We start from the raw sequence: 26,102 nt of genomic DNA, 5'->3' as shown, positions 1-26,102 counted from the left end.
AATAATCTATTAAATAAAATATGTATATTTGAGACGTGTGTTTTTGTTTTAATTTCGCGCAAAGCTACTCGAGGGCTATCTGCGCTAGCCGTTCCTAATTTAGCAGTGTAAGATTACAGGGAAGGCAACTAGTCATCACCGCTAACTATTGAGCTACTCTTCTTACCAACGAATAGTGGGACTGAACGTAATATTATAACGCCCCCCACCGCTGAAAGGGCGACATGTTTAGTACGACTGGGATTCGAACCCGCGACCCTCAGATTATGAGTCGAACGCCTTAACATGCTTGATCATGCCGAGCCGTATTTCCCACTAGGAAAGACGTAATTAAAACAATAATTGTGATTAACAGTAATTCTAGAAGAGGCGTATTTTGTACTTCACACGAGGAACATGCCCCCTATTTACTCTTTCTTTAAAGGGGAGGATTGTCCCTCTCAAATTTCAACCACAATATAATATCTTTCATTACAAGTAACTATTTTACGAGTTGTGCTATGGCCCAGCAAGAACCAAAGCCAAACACTTGTTCAGACAAGCGCTATCTGGTGTGATGTTTAAGAACTGTATGAAAGTAAAACGAACATGTTATCACACGTCAACCACACTGTATCTGCTATGTCCATTGCCGAACAATACCTTTCGTCCAATACCAGAACCCATCAGGCCTGCCTGGAATAAGACAGACATAGTAATAGTCTTGATGTTACTTGTACAGTTAATTTTTATAATTAATGATGCGACCAAGGTTAACTGAGTGAACTGTAATTATTATATGTTTTATATAATGGATTTACAAATTATTTTTTTAGAGCAACAACTAATAACAACCGTCCTTGATTCTTCATAACCAACTTCTCGCGTTTCATACCACGTGCTCCACTTGGATGGTAAAATAGATTAGACAGCAAACTTCAGTGAGGAATGTCAGCATGATATAAACACGAAGCAATAGGCTTAGGATGTTGCGTAACAGAACGTAAGGAGTAGAAACGACCTTGTTCTGAGAAACAAACTTGAAAGAAAAGACCATATGAGTGTACACACAAATATAAGTATATATAACCATTCGGGTGAAAAGGTTTGTCATCACTTTTCACATTACTGTCCTCTCAGGTTACAAAGCAAAGCGTTCGTTATTTTCTTGTATTTTTTTTATGACTTCCCTCTTCGGGAAATTCCGGTTCCTGTTATTACACACAAGAGGGAGTCCTACGTCGCTGACGTCAGTTGACCCGGCCTGTACACTGCTCGAAAACAACCCTATATAACTGTCTCAAATAGAATGTTCCACTTATATTTTAGACGTTGTTTGTTTTCATGTTGAATCTTACCGGTAAGAATTAGTAAACACATTTTTAAAAGTTACACTAACAGAAGCTTTTTGACGTCAGTATCTTATAAGTATTACGTATTCCCAATTTAATTGGATCGTTAACGGTGAGTGTATCCAACTATTAATGCCATGCAACTAATTATGATAGATTTTAATTTTATAATTGATTGTATATCGATTTGACATTCTAGTCAGTTGCTAGCATAGGATATGGGTAATGAATCTAGTTTTTGTGTTCGTTTTTGTCCTGCTCAATGAACTTACTTTTGATCAGAAAGGAAATGATTATTTCTTCTTACCTGACCTCGTGGTCTGTTTAAAGTTCAAATTCAAACTTAATCATTATTCTTGTTATTTTAACAATTATCATTTAGGTTATTCTTACTTTTTAAAACGTTATATAGTAGCTCGGCAGTAGGCTGAGGGTTTATTACCCTAAAATTTTGTGTTCGTTTTAAGCGATGGGCACAGCACATATAACTTGAGTTTGTTTTGTTTTCTTTGTTAAACCGTAAGTTACACAATGAGCTAGCTGTGCTGTCTCCACCAAGCATATCGAAACTCGATTTTTTTAGTGATGTGAACAACATATTGTATAGATTTTTTACTAGAATAAAAATGAAGCAAAGCTTTTTAAAGCGCCATCTAGTGAATAAATTTTAACGTTACGTTCTAGTGTATTTGTAATATTTCATTTTTTTCTGTATCGACTTTCAAGAAGAAATTTCTAAAAAAATATGTCCAATTGAAACTTTTAACAACCTATATCTCTGAGGAGATTGTGTTTGTTGTGAAGGCTAAAGCAGCCTGTCTCTCAGTGTTATCACTGAGATTTGGTTTTATTGGTTCGTCCATTAATTCGTAAATTACCTAAAAAGTAGGCCCCCCGCTAGTACAGCGGTAAGTCTACGGGTTTACAACGCTCAAATCAGGGGTTCGATTCCCCTCGGTGGGCTCCGCAGATAGCCCGATGTGGCTTTGCTATCAGAAAAACAAACAAACCTAAAAAGTAGAAACGATGACTTTATTGCAAAAATCCTGCTTCAACGGCAAAATTATCTGCTTCCACCAGAGGGCATTGATTAGGAAAGTTGTTATGGTAACGTAATATTTATTAAATTTCATTGGTTGAAGATGTCAATTGTTCAGTAAGCCGGGTGAACTATAATTGGACAGCGTTTAATCCTCAAATTACTGAGATCCGTATATGTCATCGTAACGAGTAATTTATAAAGAACAAACCAGACACTGTGGATAAATCAGTAATTTTCTGTGTAAAATATGTTAGGGGAATCTACAAACCTACCTTTATAGGGTTAACTTAATACAAACCAAGTATTTTTGTTGTTTTATATAATTCGTGTATTAGTGGTTGGTTTTGAATTTCGCGCAAACCTACACCAAGCCGTTCCTAATTTAACAGTGTAAAACTGATCACCCTGCTCCGGAAATCGCGAGCATGTTTGGTGTGAATTCTAACCACCTGGCCATGCCGGGTCACTCGTGTGTTATTAGAAACCTTATAACCAGTGGATCCTTGATCTCACAGGCCAATTTATTTATAATAATTAAGTAAATGTATTTTAAAAGGTAGATTGAATTCCTACGGCTCGAAAGAAAGGCTGATTTTAATGACCCGTTTACTACACAGGATGTCACTTTGAACTTGTACAATGAACTGCAGTCACTTTCGAAGTGAAAATAAAAATACTCGTTTCGCTGTGAGTGGCATTTGCTACATTTAGCAAGATTAATGATTGTCGATAAAAACAACAACACGTGATGACCAACTCCGCGTTCATCTGTTCTCTAAGCTGAGATAACCGTATAAATAACCTTATAATAAACGTATAATCTCGTATAAGGCTAACTTACATTTATAGCTGCTCATAGTTATATTTAAGGTTTGTGGCTATTTTAACAATAATGAAACTGAGAGATGCACTCTTTCTTTACTAAATAATCTGAATATAAAAACTTTAGGATGAATTAAACAATACTATCCCCTCCCTCCATTAGTGTCCATGTTACAACTGAGTAGCTACCGTACACAGAGTGCAGTAAGCTACGCCTGCTTTGTTCCTTTTGGAATTCAGACTTTGGAAGAGGGAATGGGTTCAGTTTGCACTAGTTTTATAATCTGCTCGCGTGGTCACTGAGAGGTCACACCTGATGCTGGCCAGTAACGGAAACTCACTGTTTCACAATACAAAAATGTTTGTAGTTCCTCTTAAAAGATCACTCTCACGTCAGAACCGTATTTAATTACAGGTAATTCGAAACTTGGAAACCAACCCTTCAGAAAATACCTTCTATTCAGCTTGCCCTTATTTTGTATGTATTATGTAAGTCATGCGAGTAGACACCGTCAAGTTTTAATTCTGAGAACAACTGAAACCACGTGCAAACAAAACTACTTATCTTCACTTACTTCTGAAAACTATAAAACATTGCTACACATCAGGGACTTGGCCCGGCACGGCCAGGTGGGTTAACACGTTCAACTCGTAATCTGATGGTCGCAGGTTCGAACCCCCCCTCGCACCAAACATGCTCGCCCTTTCAGCCGTGGGGGCGTTATAATGTGACGGTCAGTCCCACTATTCGTTGGTAAAAGAGTAGCCCAAGAGTTGGCGGTGGGTGGTGATAACTAGCTGCCTTCCCTCTACTTTCTCACTGCTAAATTATAGTTATCTGTGCTAAATTTCGTGTAATTTTATGCAAAGTTTGTAACAATTTTCTTTGTTCTTACCCACTTCTACCCCCCTAGTGTGAAGTTTAATCCACGCATATCCATTAATATTTTTCATGGTTACGTTATTTCTTCAACTGTGGTACAGTAATCAAAATGTATTACCACAAAGTGTCAAAGCATAGGGGGGTAAAGCGTTCACCTGGTATTCAAATTAAATCTCAGCCAATAGTTCGTATTACCGTCCATATAATGTACGTTTGGCGTTTCTCAAAGCATTGATCAACACGGCGTTACTTTGTTTTTCTAGCTTATTTTCTTTGTGCATATGAATAATTACAATTGATGTGAACCATTTCACACTTAGTGTTTTATGATGTCCATCTATTCTCGTGTGGATTTCTGTATGTGGGAAGTTTCTGTTCTTTCAGTTTACCTCCTCTAGAATCTAAACCTCCACCCACGTGTTTGCCGTGCGTGGTGACCCGTGAAAGGGAGGGGAGGATCCTGGTGGTTGAGGGGCCAACCCTCACATACACCTTTGGCTCTGAATTCCTGTAGCAAGACGGTCGGCCTTGGAGTGGCCCATAGGGTCAATCTGCTGGTCCACTTGGGCGAGGGTCGACCAGGTACCAGTGTTGGATTTCTCAACAGGTGTTGTGGACATTATATCTGATGCTGTTGTTTGGGTATGGTGCTCACGAAACCCTAGCGTTGTTGCACAATCCTTGTTTGGCATTGTAGTGCGTCCCCTCGTAGGGCTCCATGGTGGGTAAGGTCAGTGGGTACCAAAACATTATTTCTGTATTATGGATCCACCAGGTAAAAAACTAAATAAAATAGTGAAAAAACAGTCCATTGGTAAACGACCACTTCTTGAAGATTCTGAGCAGCAACCATCAACAGCTTTAACACCTGTACTTCATTTTCTTATATTACATTCTCTTTCAGACAAACCTTTAGGGCAAATGTACCCTTTTTTATTTAGAAGGGACTAGAAGGACTCGCTGGCTCTCCAAAGTCAGTCAAAAAGCTTCGCTCTGGTGTCATATTGGTGGAACCATCCATATGTAAACACAGTGAACTCTTCTTCCGGTCAAAGGTGATTGTGGATATACCTAGTGAGGTTACACTTCATGCTGGTTTGAATTCGTCATGAGGAGTTATTGTTGAGAGGGATTTGAAGAAAATCCCCGAGTCGGAGATCCTCACTGGTTTCTCTACCCAAGGAGTTTCTGCAGTGAGGTGTATCTCCACTCGCAAGGGTGGAATTATGATGCTGACCAGTGTCCTCATTTTGACATTTACATCACCGCGTCCACCTGCCACCATCAAGGCAGGTTATCTGAATTGCAAGGTACAGTCACACAAACCTTCTCAGATGTTTCCAGTTAGATCACTCGTAAACATTATGTCGTGTCTCCTTGACGTGTGCACATACATAAAAATGTCCACCTTGATACAATGGAACTGTCGAGGTTTACGTTCTAGTCTGGATGGCATCAAAACACTGATTGCTTCCTACCAACCTATATGTCTCTCCTTGCAGGAAACATTTCTGTAACCTGCCGATACAGTCACCTTTCGGCAGTTTTCTTTATACAGAAATGACAGGTTGTGTGATGGACGAGTCCATGGAAGGGTGGCACTGTTGGTTGATCAGCATGTGCCCACCCTGTCTTTGCCACTCGACACATTCTTGGAGGTCGTAGCCATCCATGTTTATTTGGGTTCTACCATCACTTTTTGTTCTCTCTACCTGTCACCTGGAGAGACATATGATGAATTAAACCTTGATGCTCTCATTGAACAGTTGCCGTCTCCCTTTATAATCCTGGGGGACTTTAATAGACATCATTCCTTCTCGGGAAGTGCTGATGTTGATAGGAGGCGTCATTCCATCGAGTGTATGCTCTCTGATCACAACCTTTCTATTTTCAATACTGGTTCTTCTACTTATTTTCATGCAACTAGTCAGTCATTTATTGATATTGATCTCTCAATTTGCTCCACTTCATTATTCTCCCATTTTTCATGGAGGGTTGACAATATCCAACGAGGCAGTGATCATTTTCCTATAATTTTGAGAGAGATGGGCCGTGGTCAATGCCACCTGATCCGCGTGCCCCGGTGGAAGCTGGATTAATCAAACTGGCTCTCTTCACTGCTCTCGCATAACTTGATTCTTTGTCTGTAAGCCACCAGTAGACGACTGTGTGGCAACAGTAACTGACTGTATCGTACAAGCAGCTGCTCAATGTATTCCTAAAACCTCGACACGTTTTCCACGATATCCTCATTCATGGTGGAATTCTGTTTGCCACGTGGCACTGGATGCTCAAAAACTGACCTGGAATACTTACATAGGTATCCCCCACTCTCGAACCGCATCTCTTTCCTGCAGGCCCGTGCACATGCTCGGTGGGTAAGACGTCAAAGCCAGAAGGAATCTTGGATTAAGTTCACAACCAGCATATCTTCTACCACCAGTTCCAAAGTCATATGGAGCAAGATTCGAAAGGTCAGTGGGCAATATAATTCTGTCCCCCTCTCGATCTTGTTCTCTGATGGCCAGGAAGTAGCTGATATCCAGAACATCACCGATACTCTAGGTGAAAGCTTTTGCCAGGTATCTATCACTTCTGCTCCATCCTCCACCTTCTTAGCCATCAAGACTTGGGCAGAGTTATCACCTCTTTCTTTTCGAGTTGATTCTCTCTATGACTGTAATTGCCTCTTTACACTGGTGGAACTCAAACTGGACATTTATCGCTCTGGCACAGTACATTGGTCAGACCTGATAGGATACACTACGAGATGCTGCGCCATCTGTCTCTCGCTTCTCTTCTGATTGTTCTTAACTGGATCTGGCAGAAGAATGTTTCTCCTGATGCTAGACTATTGTCATACCTTTCCCTAAGCCTGGATAGGATCTCAAGATTCCTTCAAACTACCGTCCAACTGCTATGACGAGCTGCTTCTGTAAGACCTTAGAGAGGATGGTTAATGCTCATCTTGTTTGGTTCCTCGAATCAAACAACCTCCTCTCGCCCACCAAGTGTGGGTTCCAACGACGGCGTTCCACCATGGACCACCTGATTCGACTTGAAATGTCAATCAGAGAAGCCTTTCTCAAACGACATCTTGTATAAATATTCTTTGACCTTGAGAAGGCTTATGATGCAACATGTAGGTATGGCATTTTGCGAGACTTCCATATATATGGGTTACGTGGCCATTTGCCCATTTTTTATTAAATATTTAATGGACAGGCGATTCCAAATTCGGGAGTCCCTCAGGGCTGTGTTTTGAGTGTCACACTTTTCAGTATAAAGATTAATGCCATCACTGAACACTTCCCTCTTATTGTTCCAAACGGGCTCTATGTCGAGAACTTTCACATCTCACGTCAGATCTCAAACATGAGGTATACTGAGAAGAAGCTACAAACTGCCCTCAATCGTTTACTGAAGTGGACCACAACAAACGGTTTTAACTTGTCTCTCTTTAAAACCATTTGCATGCATTTTTGCCGCCAACGGAATATTCACCCCTATCCTGAACTTTGTATCGGTGAAGTTGTGCTGCCTGTGGTCCCTGACACAAAGTTCTTGGGGCTTATCTTTGATTGTAAGCTGACCTTTATACCACACATCAAGCAGCTATGGGTCAAATGTACAAGAGCACTGAACATCCTCCGTGTCCTCTCTTCCATCACTTGGTGAGCGGATTGATGTGCTATGCTAAAGATATATCGTGCTCTTAGTCGATCAAAACTAGAATATGGATCACTGGTCTATGGCTCTACCTAGTCTACCAGGACCTCGGCCTTAAAGATGCTGGACCCTGTTTATCATCAAGAATTTCGGCTTTGCACTGGGGCTTTCTGCACTTCCCTAGTTCAGAGCTTATACATAGAGTCTCATGAACCTTCTTTGCACCTCTGCTGTTTACAACTATCTTTACTATATGCTTCAAAACTTCGTTCCTTACCAAAGCATCCTACCTGAAGTTGTGTTTTCCTCCCTCGGTGGGCCATGCTATTTCAAAACAGATGATCTGCCATTGCTCCTTTCGGTCTTTGTATGCAGGTGCAGTTGGATGAAGTGGGTCTGTCCTTGAATAACACTGCTGTGTCCACTGGTCAGTTCATCCCACCATGGCTTCTTACAGTCCCCAAATGTGATTTATCTTTAAGTCATCTGAGAAAAGCAGACACTCCCGATTGGAAATACTGTCTTATTTTCTGAACATCTTTCGAAACACCCTTCCATTCCAATTTATACAGATTGTTCGAAATAAGATGACTGTGTGGGCTCTGCCATTGTTTGTTTTGGTTTACAGTTTCTGTCACTGCTGAACTATACGCCATTTATCTTGCCCTGGATCACATAAAAGCTAAGCAGTACTCAAATTGCACTATTTATAACTATTCGCTTAGTTCTCTACTGACCCTGGAATCGCTTCATGTTAGTTCACACCATATTCTCACCGATATTCAAACCTAACTGGCTCATTTCTATTTATCACTTACTTTATTCAGGTTTTCTGGATACCAATCCACGTTGGTGTTCGCGGGAACGAGCTCGCCGGCACCGCAGCTAAATCTGTCTGTTCTGGCACTATCACTACTATGCCTGTTCCATACATGGACTATGGTCCTGTATCAGTGGCGGTACCAGGGGGCTTGAGCCCCCCAAATGGCAGTCGATTTGGAGTGAGCAACGTGAAAACAAGCTTTTCCAAATAAAACCCTCTATTGGACTTTGTTCATCTTGCTTCAGATGGGATCAGAAATAGAGGGTTGTCCTAACTAGACAATGCATTGGTCACAGTTTTTTAACTTATCATTTTCTTTTATCAGGAATTGATGCATCAGTGTGTTGCTTGTCTGTGTGACACTCGGAACAACGGCACCATTTTAAATTTGTTTTGTCTCAAGATATATCCATAACGTTAGACGGTGTTATTGGTGATGGTGACACTGTGAACCTTAAAAATGTTTTTAGTTTTTCAAAGGCCATTGACCTTTTTAACACTATTTAAGTTTTTTATTTATAAATTAGACCTTATTTTAAATATGATTCCATTTTAAGAATTCACGTAAAACTAGTTCGATTTGAAATTAGAAAACGGTCGTGACGTCAAATAATTCGAAACCAGGACTGGAAAGGCCAACTTCAGGTGACTAACGCTGATGTTTGAACTTACCCGTTAGTCATCCTGGCGAGTTATGGTAATTACAATGACGCCACAGAAAGCCCTTTACAAGTTGTGTTACTGTAGTTTCTCTCTTACTGTTGTAAGGTAGATATAAAAATAGGTTTTAATGTTATTTATGTTTTTAATTTAAAAAATAAACTTTGTTTTTACCATGATTCCTTTTAATAATTTTAATTGTTTGTTTTGTTTTTTCAATTTCGCACAAAGCTACTAGAAGGAAGGCAGCTTGTCATTACCACCCACCGCCAACTCTTGGGCTACTCTTTTACCAACGAAAAGTGGGATTGACTGTCACATTATAACGCCCCCACGGCTGAAAGGGCGAGCACGTTTGGTGCGACTGGGATTCGAACCCGCAACCCTCTGATTACGAGTCGAACGCCTTAACCCACCTGGCTATGCCGGGCCACGAAGTTTAATAATTTTACTTTTAATTTTAACTTTCTGACGGATGTTTATCACAGATAGCCTAGTTGCTTTGCGCCATAAAACGTCGAATCAACCAATTAACCCTTCTCTGACACTGAGTGACCTCAAGTATTGAGGTTATGACTTTGCTGGTAAAATACCAAAGAGAGAATTCACATAAGAAACGAGGAGCACGAGGCAATTTAAAAACTCGGTAAGTTTCATTCGAAGTTTGGACATTACTAACAGTTTGCCCCCCTTTAATATTTATTAGGTGAATTTGTTTTGTTTTCAAATGCAAGGCTACACAATGGGCTATATGTGCTCTGACAACCACGTTAATCAAAACCCGGTTTTTACCATTAGAAGTCGACAAACTTTCTGCTGTGCCACTAGGATGATATAAATAAAGAACTCGTGAGGTCAAGTCTTTTCGTTGGTTCAGAGAAACCGGACAATTTCTCTCCTTTTACACACACCCTGGTTATAATAAAAAGAAACATGAAACAGGAGAAGACGATAACATTGTTATTTACTTAACGTATACTTGTACACGTCCTTGAACAAGACGAGAAACTTAAGAAATGCAAGAGAAATAAATATTATCTAAATCGGAGGTCTTCTTTGAGATTCAGACTTGAGGTATGTGGCCCTCCCTGACTCCTTTGTAATAGAACCCAGATGCGGTTTAGGACTTATTATGGAACCAATTAAACGACTTTCTTCTAAACTGCCGTCGGAAACAGACGCTACGTTATTTCAATTTAAATATAAGGTCGTGCCCCCCTAAACTTCAAAACATTTGTTGTAACCTTGACACGTTTTGAATTTCCTTCTAAACCTGTTTCGAAACTAGGTAATTCCTGTTAAATCGATAGACTGTCCCAGCAGATCAGAATAATAGTGTCAGTTTCACATTATTACACAAACATGTGATTTGTACTTAACAGTTTGTTCTTGGAAAACTCTAGACCAGTGAACGAGATAATTGTTTAGTTAGCGCCATCTACCGAGTAGCAACAATAAATTGTACCTACTTGCAGCTTAATTAACAATACAGGTAAACCGTATTCAAAGGTTTGTGGCCCTGTTTCTCAGTGCAACGTGAATTGGGCCAAGTACCATAGCATTCCACGTGGTACTAACGAGGAAGACGCCATGTTATAAAATCACGTTCTGTATCTTCACGTGACTAGGACAACTAAACATGCTTTAGAGACTCGTGGCTCTCTGCTCTCACCTGCATGCTACTCCTAACCTGTTCAATACGGGATGCATAAAATGAATAAATGAACGATCTTATGTCCACCTTTATAATAAAGTGTAAAATTGTATTAAACTGGTCTTTGCATACATTTAATTGTGACGTATACAATTAAATATTAACTTATTTCTCGTGGTGTTTTCGCCATAAGACGTGCAGTTTTATATATGTATATATACCTATACCTAAAGTAGCTGAACCTTGAGTGCAGTCAGTGGCTCAACGGTAAGTCTGAGAGCTCGTACCGCTAAAAATTGGGTTTCCATACTCGTTGTGGGTAGAGCACAGATAGGCCATTGTGTAGCTTTGTGTTTTAACAACAAATAAACAAAGTACCTGAAATGACCACGAAGGAATCCCCACCACGAAGATAATCTTTGCAGTACCCATGACTGTTGAGGTAAATACCTCGGTAAAAGTTGTCTAAGGGGGATTTACCAAGTTGCAAAGACGAAACTGCAGTTTCTTTGTTAGTCGTACAGCAAATAAACAAGTGAGCTTGTGGTTTCATAAGATGGCCAGGATTTTTGTAATTGTTTGGAAATACAGCCAGTTGGCGACACGGTCTTCCAACTCTTTCTGCACATACTGAGGACGTTTTATTTCATTAATCATGGACTTCTAGTGTATATAATTTATAAACTAGTATACCAAACATTGATTAGTTAGTTGGTTAACTATCACCATTAGATTCCATCTTGGAACATAGGGCCGCAATCGCTTGCGGATTCTTCGACAAGTAATTAAGTGAGTAGGTTGTTAGCCCACTCCACCGAGCCGTCCCTAATTTAGCAGTGTAAGACTAGAGGGAAGGCAGCTAGTCATCACCACCCACCGCCAACTCTTGGGCTACTCTTTTACCAACGAATAGTGGGATTGACCGTCACGTTATAACGCCCCCACGGCTGGGAGGGCGAGCATGTTTGGCACGACGGGGATTCGAACCCGCGACCCTCGGATTACGAGTCGCACGCCTTACGCGCTTGGCCATGCCAGGCAAACACTGATTAGTTAATTACAAAGTTGGTGGGTGGTTTGTCGCCATCTTTCTTGTAACGGGTTTTACTTTCCTTGTCATTCATACTATTGAGTTGGTTGATGTTGCGTTGTACAAGTCTGGTTGAATACAGAGGCCAATTGATAGTCTAGATTCATTCTTTATTTCTGTAATTGGCCTAGCGCGTAAGGCGTGCGACTCGTAATCCGAGGGTCGCGAGTTCGCGCCCGCGTCACGCTAAACATGCTCGCCCTCCCAGCCGTGGGGGTGTATAATGTGACGGTCAATCCCACTATTCGTTGGTAAAAGAGTAGCCCAAGAGTTGGCGGTGGGTGGTGATGACTAGCTGCCTTCCCTCTAGTCTTACACTGCTAAATTAGGGACGGCTAGCACAGATAGCCCTCGAGTAGCTTTGTGCGAAATTCCCAAACAAACAAACAAATATTTCTGTAAGTCACTTAGTTCTTTATATTTCCAGTTTAACGTGGCTTTTAGTAGTTTTGTTTTTTTCTGTAAATTATGGATAATGTTTGTGCACTGATTAAAATTCTTGGATAGTTTTATCTTCACAAAATTATGGATTAGTTTTCCTTTCTTCACTGTTGGTTGGAGTAAATGTCGTTGCTTCTATTGATGGTTTTTGGTTTTAAGTTTTTTAGTTTCATTAGGGTCGCACGAGCGTGTACGGTTAACAATGACGTAATGTTAGTGAGTTTCATTACGTGTTCATTTTTGTTTCGTATTTCAAAACTATGTTCTCTCTATTTCTGTCCTCGTATCTTTTATAAATTACGCTCTGCGTTGGTTATGTTCATATTTGACGATTTCGTCATAGCACGGAATACAATAATAAATGAACGAAACTGAACAATATAGTAGTATGTTTACTTGATATACCACCAGATGGTGCTATCTAGAGGAAGCGGGTAATAGGTTAATACAGTCGCGATTAAATTATTTAACGTTAAAGTAAACGCACATTGCGTCGTAAAATCCTACCCTATATGTCATTGTTATGTAACTCTGACAGATGTTAACCATTCTTATTAATTCTAATAATAATATGACGATAGTTAACACCTTATGGAACTTCTCAATCTAACCAAACAGGTTATGTACGTCAATGAGGTTGTAGGCATGTTATCCTATATTATTGAACGTATAAACCTTAATGTTGCACGCATGCGTATTACAGGATTTGACAAAACAGTGTGGTGACGTTATAAATGCAATTGGTTAGTTTTTTTAAACAACAAGTAATTCCTTAACGGTATTTTCTTACCGAAATAACTTAGTTATTTAAACAGTCCGGTTTCATTATAATAATGTATGCTTGCTAAAGAAAACTACTAGGCCTGTTGACTTAACGACTTCGCAAAGTATCTAGGACAAGGATTTGTGGAGTGGTAGAATGGACAACAAAGAAAACTGTTGCGAGTTTAACAAGCCTCCAAACGCTTCTTTCCCACCAGTTCAAACCATCTCCAATCTTTATTGTTTGAAAGAATTCTTTATAATCAAACAAGGATTACTTAAAACTTAGAATTGGCTGGCTAGAGAAGGGGGTGGGGAGTAGTTAATAAATAGTTAAGTCACCGGCCCTAAAAGGCCCCGGCATGGCCAGGTGGTTAAGGCACTCGACTCGTCAGGTGAGGGTTGGCGGGTTCGAATCCCCGTCACACCAGTTATGCTCGCCCTTTCAGTCGTGGGGGCATTATAATGTTACTGTCAATCCCGCTAGTTGTTGATAAAAGAGTAGCCCATGAGTTTGAGGTGGGTGGTGATGACTAGCTGCCTTCCCTCTAGTCTTACACTGCTAAATTAGGGACGGCTAGCGCAAATAGCCCTCGAGTAGCTTTGTGCGAAATTCAAAAACAAACCGGCCCTTAGATTGAAATAGCTGCGAAAGTTGAGTTGCTGGAATGTGAGGAAGCAAAGAGTTAGTTGAGAAAACCATGTTTCTAAGCACAAAACTGATTTTCTTGTTGGATACTTGTTATATCAAGAATGTTCACGGTGGTTTAGTGCCTCATAGTTCTCGTCTGGTTGAAAAAAATAGTCTTTCAATTCAATTTATATAATATTATACCCTCTCCACATACCTCCAACACGTTCGTGTCAGTGGGAATCGAAGTCTTAGGAGAATTTAAAAACCTTGAAAGAAGAAACCCTGATATCTCTGGGGAGGATTTGTTTGTTTGTTTTGAATTTCGCGCAAAGCTACTCGAGGGCTATATGCGCTAGCCGTCCCTAATTTAGCAGTGTAAGACTAGAGGGAAGGCAGCTAGTCATCACCACCCACCGCCAACTCTTGGGCTACTCTTTTATTAACGAATAGTGGAATTGACCGTAACATTATAACGCCCCCACGGCTGAAAGGGGGGCGAGCATGTTTGGTGCGACCGGGATTCGAACCCGCGATCCTCGGATTACGAGTCGAACACCTTAGCACGCTTGGCCATGCCGGGTCCTCTGGGGAGGGATCCACCCCTGCATGCTATCCCAGTAGACATTCTATTGGTTGTCAAAATTCTTAAGTGAGAAAACGAATGAAGTAAGGAATCTATATTCCTCTTGGAAATATATCCAAGAACTAAATCTTATGGTGACCAGAGGTCTTGAAGTCTCGGTCTTCGTGTGTGAATGATCCGTGACGGATAATAAATTACAAAGCATATAAATGTATCTCAGAACGGCTGGTATGGGTATCAATAAGTGTTAATACCAGCCGTTCTGAGATACATTTATATATCAAGTGGGTTTCTCGTCATCAAGAATTGACGCTTAAGAGTCATGTCTTATATTTTTATATTTATTTATTTTTATATATTTATTATGTTGTTTACAATATTCCTGTAACTTTATCAAAATAAACAAAAATTACTTTACTTAATTATTCGAATACATTACTGCTAGTTTAGCACTTCTTAAATGTGTCATTTTAACCAATAGCCATAAAAGAACAATCACAAACCAGTCCTCTACAAGAAAACTTTTCGATAGCCTTACTGAGCTCAACCCAAATAGCCAATTGTGTTGCTTTATGACTAGCATCAAAACTTACACGAATCAGTAACATATATCTTATCACAGTAAGGCACGTGCTGTTTTAATTTACTGTTAATCAGGTTGTATATGTGAAGTACAATTGGTATTTTTGATTTTCTTTAACACTTCTGCCACTGATGTGGTTTTTAGAAGTTTGATCATGTTCCTTCTTTTGTAGCCAGACAACTAACCATTTTCTGGAATGACGTGGATATCTGTGATAACGTTGTTTGCTCTGGCTTCTGCTACGTTGGGTAACAAAGTTAGTAGAGGTAAGTCACACCTTGGCACCTGAAATCTTTTGCAATCGATTTCTCTGTTCGAGAAAGATATTAGCGTATTACAATACATTTTATAACAGTGGTATCTACAACATAAGTTTTAATATTTATGAGTAATCGTTTCATACCGTGTGAGGGCTGTAGTAGTTACAAGTATTAAAGGAATTTTTTTTATTCAACAAAATTAATGCAGTATGTATTCACACGAATCCTTTAACTTTATCCTCTCAAGGCCTTCGACGAGCTAAGTAAGATTCACTTGACGTTATCACATAGCTGTTACAATACTCTATTGACCAAACTTGGACACTAATCAAGATATTTAGGGGGCCCGCCGTGGCCCCAGGTGGTTAAGGCACTCGACTCGTAATCCGGGGGTCGCGAGTTCGAATCCCCGTCACACCAAACATGCTCGCCCTTTTAGCCGTGGGGGCGTTATAATGTGACGGTCAATCCCACTATTTGTTGTTAAAAGAGTAGTCTAAGAGTTGGCGATGATGATTAGTTCTCTATCTTACACTGCAAAATGAGGGACGGCTATCGCACATAACCCTCGTGTAGCTTTGCGCGAAATTCAATATAAACAAACAAACGCAAACAAACGTGGAGGTACCATGATGGTACGGTCAATCCCTCTATTCTTTGGTAAAAGAGTAGCCCAAGATTTCGCGGTGGGTGGGGATGACTATCTGCCTTCCCTTTAGTGTTACACTGCTAAATTAGGGACGGCTGGCGCAGATAGCCCTCAGTTAGCTTTCCTCGTAATACAAAAAAAAAAAAAAAAAATATGTCGGAGCTGCACGTTCCGTCGATGGCGTTACAGCCAGCCCGTCCGAACGGACGCGCCACCCAACCGAGGTTACTGTAGGCCCTGTGCGGGCCTGGCCATGCCTTCCCGTAAAACGTGGAGCGGCATCTCGTCGGCAGTCGTAGACCCGAGACTAACCACCCAGCGCGTGGTTTGTGTAAGGTTGGCGGCGTTGGTCTGGCGAAGCTTCCGCGAGGAGGTGCTTACGATCGGCGGCGACCCCGTAGCGGGTGCAAGGCCCATAGTTGCCGGTGCCGTTGGCGGAGGTCGCTTCTCTGGAGTCGGGTTGCTTGAGAGTGCAGCCCTAAGTGGGTGGTAAACTCCACCTAAGGCTAAATACGTCCACGAGACCGATAGTATAAGAGCTAATACATGCACAAATACAGGCCAAGGTATACGCAGTTCATCGAATTTATTCTAAGAACAGTAATCATCCCACACACTTCATGAAGATAGTGACAACATCGAAGTACAGTGCCGACTGTATTTTACGAGATGGCTGCTATTATCATATATTTCATTTTAGAGCCGAACACCCACATCGACGACCACTCAAGAATGGTTCAAACCAAGCACCCAGATATCGCAAACAACCAACGGAAATCTTCCAACAGGAAAATACCAAAATACCGCCGAGTCAAGACCGTATTAAAAGTAACATGAAGACGGATTCAGACAACCCAACTCAGAAGACGACAACACCCATTGTTAGCAACACGCCAAGTTCCAGTAGTTCAAGAAAAAAAAAGGACAGTTTCTGCCAGACTTCAATCCTAGTTCCACAGAATTTAACAACCAGCCAGACTCAAACCATTACGAAGATAACCATCGACGCGACAGCACAAACTGAAAAACAATCTACCTCCGCGCAGAAAACTCAAACCAAAATCTCGAGAAGAAACAAAGCATCACAGACCAGCGAAGAACAACTCACCGAAGAACAGCCAGTAGTTCCACCAGCAAGACCACGTTTCTCAGTTGCACCAATGGGCTTCAAGTGTGGAAACAAGTTCATGATGAAGTTACCACCCGATCTACAAGACTGCAGCTAACAGTTTCCAAGTATACCACCAACATAGTTCATCAGTTTTTGTTGTTTTTTCTTCCTAGCTACTTCCGGGCACGGTCTGGGTAGATTATTCGGCGCCCAGGCCGTGAAAGTGGGTTTTCTCGGGGTACTCCCGTTTCCCCCCACAGCAAAATCTCTGGCATCGGACCTGTAGGTCCCAGCCTCATTCTGAAAAGGGCCGTTTACCCAGTCAAGGGTATCTAATCAATTACAGTAAATTTTAAAAACCAATTCGCCAGCCGCCAGGGTTCTCCATCCTCGAGCCAAGGTCTGGCTCACTTCACTTTCGCTGCTTTCGTCCAGTTCTCCCGTCCTTCCTCTCACTCACAAATATTTTTGAAATGTTAAAAATAAAGTAAAAATTCCATGGATATTTTAAAACATTTCTCACTTAAGGGGACGAAGAGGAACTACAAAGTTCCTGAACACCCCAGTTGGAGAGAGAACTCTTCTGATTTCTCTCTCTCTAAACTGAACCCCTGCCACGTTAGTTTAGTTTTAGTTCAAACGAGATCTCTAGGACACTGCAGGCTTTACACTTGGGACAACGTAACCAATATTTTAGCATCGTTGACTTAAGTTGGACATTTGGATCAAACCTTTTGGAACACTGTAAACTCCACATTAAAGCACTGTGACCAAAATCTTAAGATACCATGGACCAAACTTGGATAAATATCTCGTAGCTTTGTGACCAAGATCTTGTGACGCTTGGGAAACAGTGGCCAAGATTTATTACGATGATACATTATTTAGGATCATAAGAGTTTGGAGAAATTAATGTTCATCAGTTTTTATATATTTTTAAACAACTACATGTAGCGAGGAACCTTCGTCTCGTATTAGTAACGTTTCATTACTTTACAGTGGGGGTCCTCTTCCCCAAGACACGGAACGACAATGAGTGTACAGCAAGAGGGGGATTGAAAGGATCCTGCAAATCCCTCATAGACTGTCCTAGTGTCTTGGCTACGTTGAAGGACAGTTTTCCTGTCGTTTGCTCTTGGAATGGTCGATTTCAGCCTATTGTCTGCTGTCCTGATGCAATAGCACCACCACCTGTAACCACAACAGCTGTAACTGTAATATCTACAAAAGAACCAAAGCTTCCAAGATTACATATATCAGGTACATAAGAACCAAAGCTTCCAAGATTACATATTTCAGGTACGTAAGAACCAAAGCTTCCAAGATTACATATATCAGGTACGTAAGAACCAAAGCTTCCAAGATTACATATATCAGGTACGTAAGAATCAAAGCTTCCAAGATTACATATATCAGGTACGTAAGAAACAAAGCTTCCAAGATTACATATATCAGGTACGTAAGAATCAAAGCTTCCAATATTACATATATCAGGTACGTGACTCATAATGACGTTGAATAATAATTAGCGTTTAATTTCTAACTAAAATATTTCGTGATTAACCAAAGCAGCAAGTCTTTTAGGCTTGTGTAAGTCCTAATGTATTTGTTTACTTTGTTATCCCACACACAGTACTGATGAGACGTGAATTCGGCGAAACTAGTCTACTGCAAAGTAAGTCGGTATACAAGAATAACCTGGACCTGTAATCATTTATGAAGTTTCTTTCTTTACTGAAGTAACACGTTGTTATAAAGAAATAAAATACAATTCGCAATATACGACATGTAATTTGTGTGTTTTATAGATGGCGTTACATTCTATTTTACTAATATTACTAATATTTTGCTAATATAGCATTTAACAGTATATGTTGTTATATATTTTAATGAACGAAAACAAGCCTAAACAAAAAATCAGAAGCTCTACACAAATCAAAAGGATTCCCGGCCCACATGTTGTAACGGGGCGTGTAAAAATGTATCCTAGGGTTTGGAGGTGACTCTCGAAGTAAGACCCACATTGCGATGGGGATACACCATCTATCAGTTTTAACCTCCATTCGCCAATATCGCATGAAAAAATTCTTAAATAATAAAAACAAATAGAAATTAGGTACGTGATATGTGTGTTCTCAAACCCACAATGTTCCACGTCTATATCAACCTTCACTGCCTGCAGACAGTTGTAGGTAGGCGACTGCCTTCTAAGGAAAGGAGTAATAATAAGGTACTACCATTCGCGGTAAGATACTTACCAACTGAAGCTGGCATTGTAGCCTACTTTATGGCGGCAAGGCCCTAATTAGTAGCACAGTACCCACTTTATACTAGTAATAAAAGGCTCCAATCAAGTTACCTAAACTAACTGGTATAACTCCCAACCACTACACATTAAGTCCACTGTAACTACCAGTTTTCAGACTCTAAATAAGCCTTTATATGCGATAAGGTGTTAATCCGCATAAAAGTAGTGCCAAGATATTTAAATCAGTCAAAATATTTTTATTTAGGCTTATTAAAAATATCAGTAGTCATAGGTTTGAATTCACTGTTTATAACGCATGCATTACTTTTGTGTCTGGTTTATTTCACTTGACTATTGAGTATTAATATGACACACGAAATATATTTATTTGTTGTTTTCGCCTGCGTAATTTCATTTTGCATTGTTTCATTGTTCTATGACTTAAGACTAATTTAAACTTTTGAGCCAAGCCTACAACTTCTTAAGTTATTATTAGGCCAGACTTATAGCCAAGGGGTCAACGTTTAGTTTTCACCTATTGTGTGTAATAGATGACGTTACATTCTTTCTTGCTAATATTACTTTCAGTTAACGGTATTTGTTACATATTTTAATAAACGAAAACGGGCCTGAGAAATTCTTTGTCAAAAATCCACACATAAAAAAAGGTTTGAATGTCGGTTGTTTTTCTACTCCTAACTTTCAGCCGTGGAGACGTTATAATGTTACGATCAATTCCACTATTCATTAGTAAACGAGTAGCCCAGGAATTGGCGGTGGGTGGTGATGACTAGCTGCTTTCATTCTTGTCTTACACTGCTAAATTAGGGACAGCTAGCGCAGATAGCCCTCGTGTAGCTTTGCGCGAAATTCAAACCAAATTAAGCACTAACTTTGTACTCTGTTTGTTGGTTCAACAGGTTGTGGAAAAGAAAAGTCAAAATAGATATTACAACTGTTGGACGCTCTGGATCACCAATACTTCCTCCGATATCTACTCCTCAAAATTCAACAGGTGGGAGAGGAATTATTGCTGGAGGCGTAGAAGCCAAAATTGGCGCGTGGCCTTGGATGGTGAGTCGCTCTTTTATGTTTCAAGCCTTGAATTTTAATAAATAAATATTACAATTGGAATCAGTGCAGGGAGAATGTGAACCACTTTTAACAGCAAGTGTTGCTCTTCAAGTGAAATGAGGCTGAGGCACATTAACAAATTATGAAATACTTTAATTCTATAAATGTCGGTTATAATTATATTTCACTAACTTTTAAAATAGTATATTTAAACCTGCTACAGTGCACGACTGATTGTTACATCTATTATACGGTATTATCAAGTTCTCACGTGAAAATAATACACGTTAAAAAAGTACGAAAATTATTTATTTTAATAATGTTCTATTCGTTTACTGTTATTATATTTTGTAATATTAACAAAACGCAGGGTAATTTAACAGTTGAACAAGTAGTGGCCTGAAGTCAAATTACTGGCAGTGTGTAAGCCTAATCTTAAGTTAAGATAATTTTTCATTAATTAACTTACGTTTTGACATTTTCATAGGCAGCTGTTTTTGTGAAAAACTTTGGCATTGGCAGATTCCACTGTGCTGGTAGCATAATCAGTAACAAGTACATTTTGTCAGCTGCCCACGCCTTCCTTATCGGAGGTCGAAAGTAAGTCACTCACATTTTATTGTTATTCTGTTTAATTTCTTATTGTTGGTTGGTTTGGTGTTTTATGGCGCAAAGCAACTAGGCTATCTGCTCCTACTTATTGTCATTGTTTTGTTATGTTTTTGAATTTCGCGCAAAGCTACTCGAAAGCTATTTGCGCTAGCCGTCCCTAATTTAGCAGTGTAAGACAAGAGGGAAGGCAGCTGGTCATCACCACCCATCGCCAACTCTTTTACCAACGAATAGTGGGATTGACCGTCACATTATAACGCCCCTACGGCTGAAAGGGCGAGAATGTTTGGCGCGCCGGGATTCCAACCCACGCCCCTCAGATTACGAGTCGAACGCCCTAACCCACCTGTCCATGCCGGGCCTCTTATTGTCATAATGTTACGTTTCTGTTCTGTATTCGGTTGTTTTTTTTTTCCTGTGTGCTTTAAGTTACATTTTGAAACAAACTCATTTTATTATTATGAAATGTGTAATTTTGATAAAACAATAGTTAAGTATACTCTTCGTAAGACATGAGAATTACGCCTATTATAACAATTTTCTTATCTTTTTGAAATTAATTTAGAGATTTATTTGCCCTAAAATGATAGAAAAATAAGTAATCAGTGGTCGGGTGCTTCGTTTCGAATCTGCATTGTCTGATTTCTTCCCCTTCTCGATGTCCCCCCCCCAAACCAACAGCCAATAATGTTCTTTGTGTGGGTCGTCTAAGATCCAACATGATATTTGATTATTTGGAGCCTTTTAATAAACTATTCCTCCATTTCTACCCCCCCCCCCAGTACTTAAACCACAAAATCATATCACTACATTGTATACTAGCTAAGAAACAAACTAATTGCCATTTTTTATATGAACAGCTTAGTGTTTGAATTACACTAATAAAAGAGTAATTATTTTTAAGTGTCGCTCCTCTTGGCCATAATTCAACCAGTTACATTAACTACCTAGAATCTACACCTATTTCATTTTTAAAGCGACTGTATATTAATATTATATTTAAATAACTGTCTTTTTCCTTAAACGTTATAAATTTGCTGTAGCGTATCTACATTCACTGTAATGTTTATCTTTCTCATCCACATAGGTTGACCCCAACTCGCTTAGCTGTCCGTGTGGGAGGCCACTACATAAAGAGGGGTCAAGAGTATCCAGTGAAAGACGTGATTATCCATCCTCATTATGTAGAAAAGGAGAACTACAATGATATAGCCATAATCGAGTTAAAAGAGGAACTGAACTTTACGGACTTGGTCAATCCTATTTGTCTCCCTGATCCAGAGACAGTAACGGATCCATTAAAAAGACAGAATTGTGACTGCAGCGGGATGGGGCGATCTGGATTTCTGTAAGTCCAAATAACTTTAAAAGGAAGCAGATGATGGTAACACTGTAGTAAACTTACTTACCGATAGGACTTATACACAACGTTCCCTTTTATCAATTTTTATTCAAATCTCCTCTTTCTCTTCATTTATGGTAAAACTATGGCTTCCTAATTTTAAAATACTGACCACATGAACGACAACCAGCCGCCATCGCCCATTGCCGTCACATTGGCTACTTTGTGTCATTGAATAGTGAGATAGATGGTGACGCCCTCAAAAAATGTAATTGCCAGTTTCTTCAGCTATGGGCGCCCGCAATTGTTTCCCTCGTTGTAGCTTTGATATCATTTAGTCATATTGCCCTTTTCGGACGCCCATGTGTTCAACGCCAGGTTTCGATACCTCTAGTCCAGCGCCCTGACCACTGGACACTGTTACTTCTTAGTGCATGACATTGTATATTACAGTATCTCTAGTAACGTACGAAATGAACGACAAAATATTAGTTAATTCTACTAATTGCTGGTGGAGCTGTCTAAGTCTCACGTGAAAAGTGAGAGTTTGTTTGTGTTATTTATATTAAGTAACAGAAGTAAGACCTACCATTACTCAGTATCCCACACCCTGAACAGTTACAACAAAAAATGTCAAAGGGTGTGTGTGGGTTCTTATAGTAAAGCCACATCTGGCTATCTGCTGAGATCACCGCACTGAAAGAGAGATAAGAGGTCAAGGTTTCGGTCGAAGACCTGTGCAGTTCATGACACTTATCTTTTTTGTTACACCGGCTACACTCTTTTCTCGTATTTTCATAATTTATCGCGTTGTTTGTTGAAAGTGGATTTATTGATTATCGAGTGGCCATTTCTGTATTATTTCTGTCGGATGATTTTGGTCATCCGAAATGAAATATCCAGGGCGGGTTGGTTGGTTTAGTGTTTTTTGGCACAAAGCAGCTAGGCTATCTGTGCCAAACATCCGGTTTGTTTGTTTGTTTTTGAATTTCGCGCAAAGCTACTCGAGGGCTATCTGCGCTAGCCGTCCCTAATTTAGCAGTGTAAGACTAGAAGGAAGGCAGCTAGTCATCACCATCCACCGCCAACTCTTGGGCTACTCTTTTACCAACGAATAGTGGGATTGACCGTCACATTATAACTCCCCACAGTTGAAAGGGTGAGCATATTTGGTGTTACGGGGATTCGAACCCGCGACCCTCGGATTACTAGTCGAACACCTTAACACGCTTGGCCATGCCGGGCCCAATAGGTAAATAACAAGTAGCTCAATGTAGTGTTTCGACCACTAATGTATGTTCTATACTAACCGGTCTAATGAGATTTGGATTCAGAGAAACGCTTTGTCGGCATTGGGCAAGGCAAATATAATGTGACTGGAATACTGTTGGTATACTTTAAATCTCTAATGGCCTATATTAATATAATAGTGTTATAAAATATAGGCCTTGTACTAATGTCTTAAGTATAAGGATGTAACTTTTCGTTCAAATGCTTGGCAAATGTTTTATCTTAATTTTAGCTCTAAGAGTTGTAATTAAAGATGTAATCGTTTTTTTTCATTTTAATTATTTTTAACACAATTGTAATTTCGCACAGCCGGTCCACGGAGCCAAGTTCTACGTGAGGTAAGCATCCCAGTTGTTCCAGTTGATAAATGTGATCAAGCCTATGAGAAACTCAACACCCCTTCACTAAAAAATGGGATAACGAATAACTTCCTTTGTGCTGGATTGGAAGAAGGAGGGAAAGACGCTTGCCAAGTAAGTGTTTTAACTGTAAATATAGTTAAGGCGAACAGTTATTGGTTACCTTGAAAAGGCCTACAAATGTGTAGTTTATGCATTTTAAATGTACTTTAGTAGGCACAGTTAATGGAAAATGTTTCGTAAACATGCTCCAAACCCAACGTTCGTTTAAAGTTATTTCTGGGATACCTGGTGCCTTCTTTATTTAGTTCACTTGGTTAATCAGAATTATTTAACGATGCGCCATAAATTCGGTTTGAATTAGCTACTCACGTACTTGCAAATTAAACGCCGTTAACGAGTGTGAAATAGGCTTAATGTGAGTTAAGCCTACATTACATTTATCGATTCGTTTAACGCTTTTAAATCTAATTTTTGGAGAATCCTATCTTGTAATGTGATTCAAGGTCTAAATAATTCACTTAATAATAATTTTTATAAAATTGATTTTCTGAATTATTTAGTAAGCCAGCTTTTGAAGTTAGAGTACAACCACATTGTTGGAAATAACTTTTGTGTTAACAGGATAAAGTATCTATTTGTTTGGAAGGGAATATAAATTATATTAATAAACGCTGCGTTTAAAATAATATCTAAAAGAACAAAAAGAAGAATCCAAGCAAAGAATACTTAGAATTGTAATTTATTGACCAGTGGTCGAAATTATGTGGAACTGTATTATAAGCCCACATTAACTAACAAAAGTGACCGAGTATGAGCAACAACCAGCTAGGTAGGGAAAGGATAATATATTTCTTTGTTAAACCTTGTATATAGAAACGTATGGTTAGAAAATTGTTAAAACAAACTGCGAATATTCTTGTTTTAAGAAGTTTTCCAGAATAATACTTATTGTATGGAGAATTTATATACCGTTGATATTTATAAACGTTTAGTGTGTATTGGTTTGAATTTCGCGCAAAGCTGCACGAGGGCTATCAGTGCTAGCATCTTTAATTTTGCAATGTAAGATTAAAGGGAAGGGAACTAGTCATCATCACTCACCGCCAACTCTTGGGCTATTCTTTTACCAACGAATAATGAGATTGACAGACGCATTATGACGCCGACACGACTTAAAGGGCGAATATATTTGGTGTGACGGGGATTCGAACCCGCAATCCTCAGATTACGAGTCGAGTGTCTTAACCATCTGGTAAAGCCGGGCCATTTTGGTGTGTGTGTGTTGTTTATGTATGCGTGTGATATAAATTCTCTAGATAAACTCTAAATCCTTTGCATATTCATTAAAGTTTTGATAACCATAGTGGGTAGAGCGAAGATAGCTCCTCGGGTAGCTTTGATCTTAACTACAAACAAGTTTATTCCTACGTAACAACTTTTTTCTTTCCAACGCAGGGCGATTCTGGTGGACCGTTGATGCTAGTGAACAACACTAGGTGGATAGTAGTAGGAGTTGTGTCGTTCGGGCACAAGTGTGCCGAGGAAGGATATCCTGGTGTGTACTCGCGCGTAGCGAGTTACCTAGACTGGATCGCGAAAGTTACGAACTCGTTAGATCATGCCGTCACTAACTGATTGTGCGTTAAACAACATATTTTGTTGTGAAGAAATACTGTCCAAACGTAACTTTTGAACTTGTATTATGTATTAACGTATTATAAGTTCTAGTTTTGGTTTCAACCACTAGATGACGCAAATGCTCGTATTGTCCAACAGCTTTATTCCTTTTGAAGAATATTTTTTCGCACCTACAAGCTTGTGAAACTTGTAGATAATAGTTATTCGTAATTTTCTCATTGTTTTTACAATTTTTGTGTGATCTGTTTTTATGATTTTAACTTTGAAGTACCGGAATGAAAATATTTAATTTTATATTTCATTAATTCAAAACGTTTTTGTTCTGGGCTGCCATGTAAATTGTATAATAAGTCGTGGTTGTTTAGTAAGTTATATTATCAGTAGAGTGTACGTTAAGATCTGACTGTGAATTTTGAAGAAAATCCTTACATCTAAACATTTTATCTTTACTGACTGTAGTTATTTATCTCTAATGTTCAGCGTGTTTAGCCAGTAATGTAAATGTGAATTATAATTGATTAAAGTTTGATTGAAATGTT

At 39.5% G+C, this 26,102-nt stretch overlaps 1 protein-coding gene across 1 annotated transcript; it reads left to right on the top strand.

Annotated features, from left to right (window-relative positions):
- Window positions 1-1,250: 1,250 nt before the first annotated feature.
- Window positions 1,251-26,102, top strand: LOC143247716 (clotting factor B-like). Its single transcript, XM_076496134.1, is given in 10 exon segments — window positions 1,251-1,443; window positions 15,150-15,243; window positions 17,997-18,257; window positions 20,166-20,171; window positions 20,174-20,319; window positions 20,807-20,919; window positions 22,019-22,232; window positions 22,234-22,279; window positions 23,873-24,036; window positions 25,381-26,102. Coding segments are annotated over 9 exon segments (1,200 nt in total). The 5' UTR covers window positions 1,251-1,443; window positions 15,150-15,173; the 3' UTR covers window positions 25,561-26,102.

This window comes from Tachypleus tridentatus, chromosome 3 (genome assembly GCF_004210375.1).
Source record: "Tachypleus tridentatus isolate NWPU-2018 chromosome 3, ASM421037v1, whole genome shotgun sequence".
Taxonomy (NCBI): Eukaryota; Metazoa; Arthropoda; class Merostomata; order Xiphosura; family Limulidae; genus Tachypleus; species Tachypleus tridentatus.
Note: the sequence above shows the minus strand (reverse complement) of the source record. Positions and strands in the feature narration are given on the sequence as shown.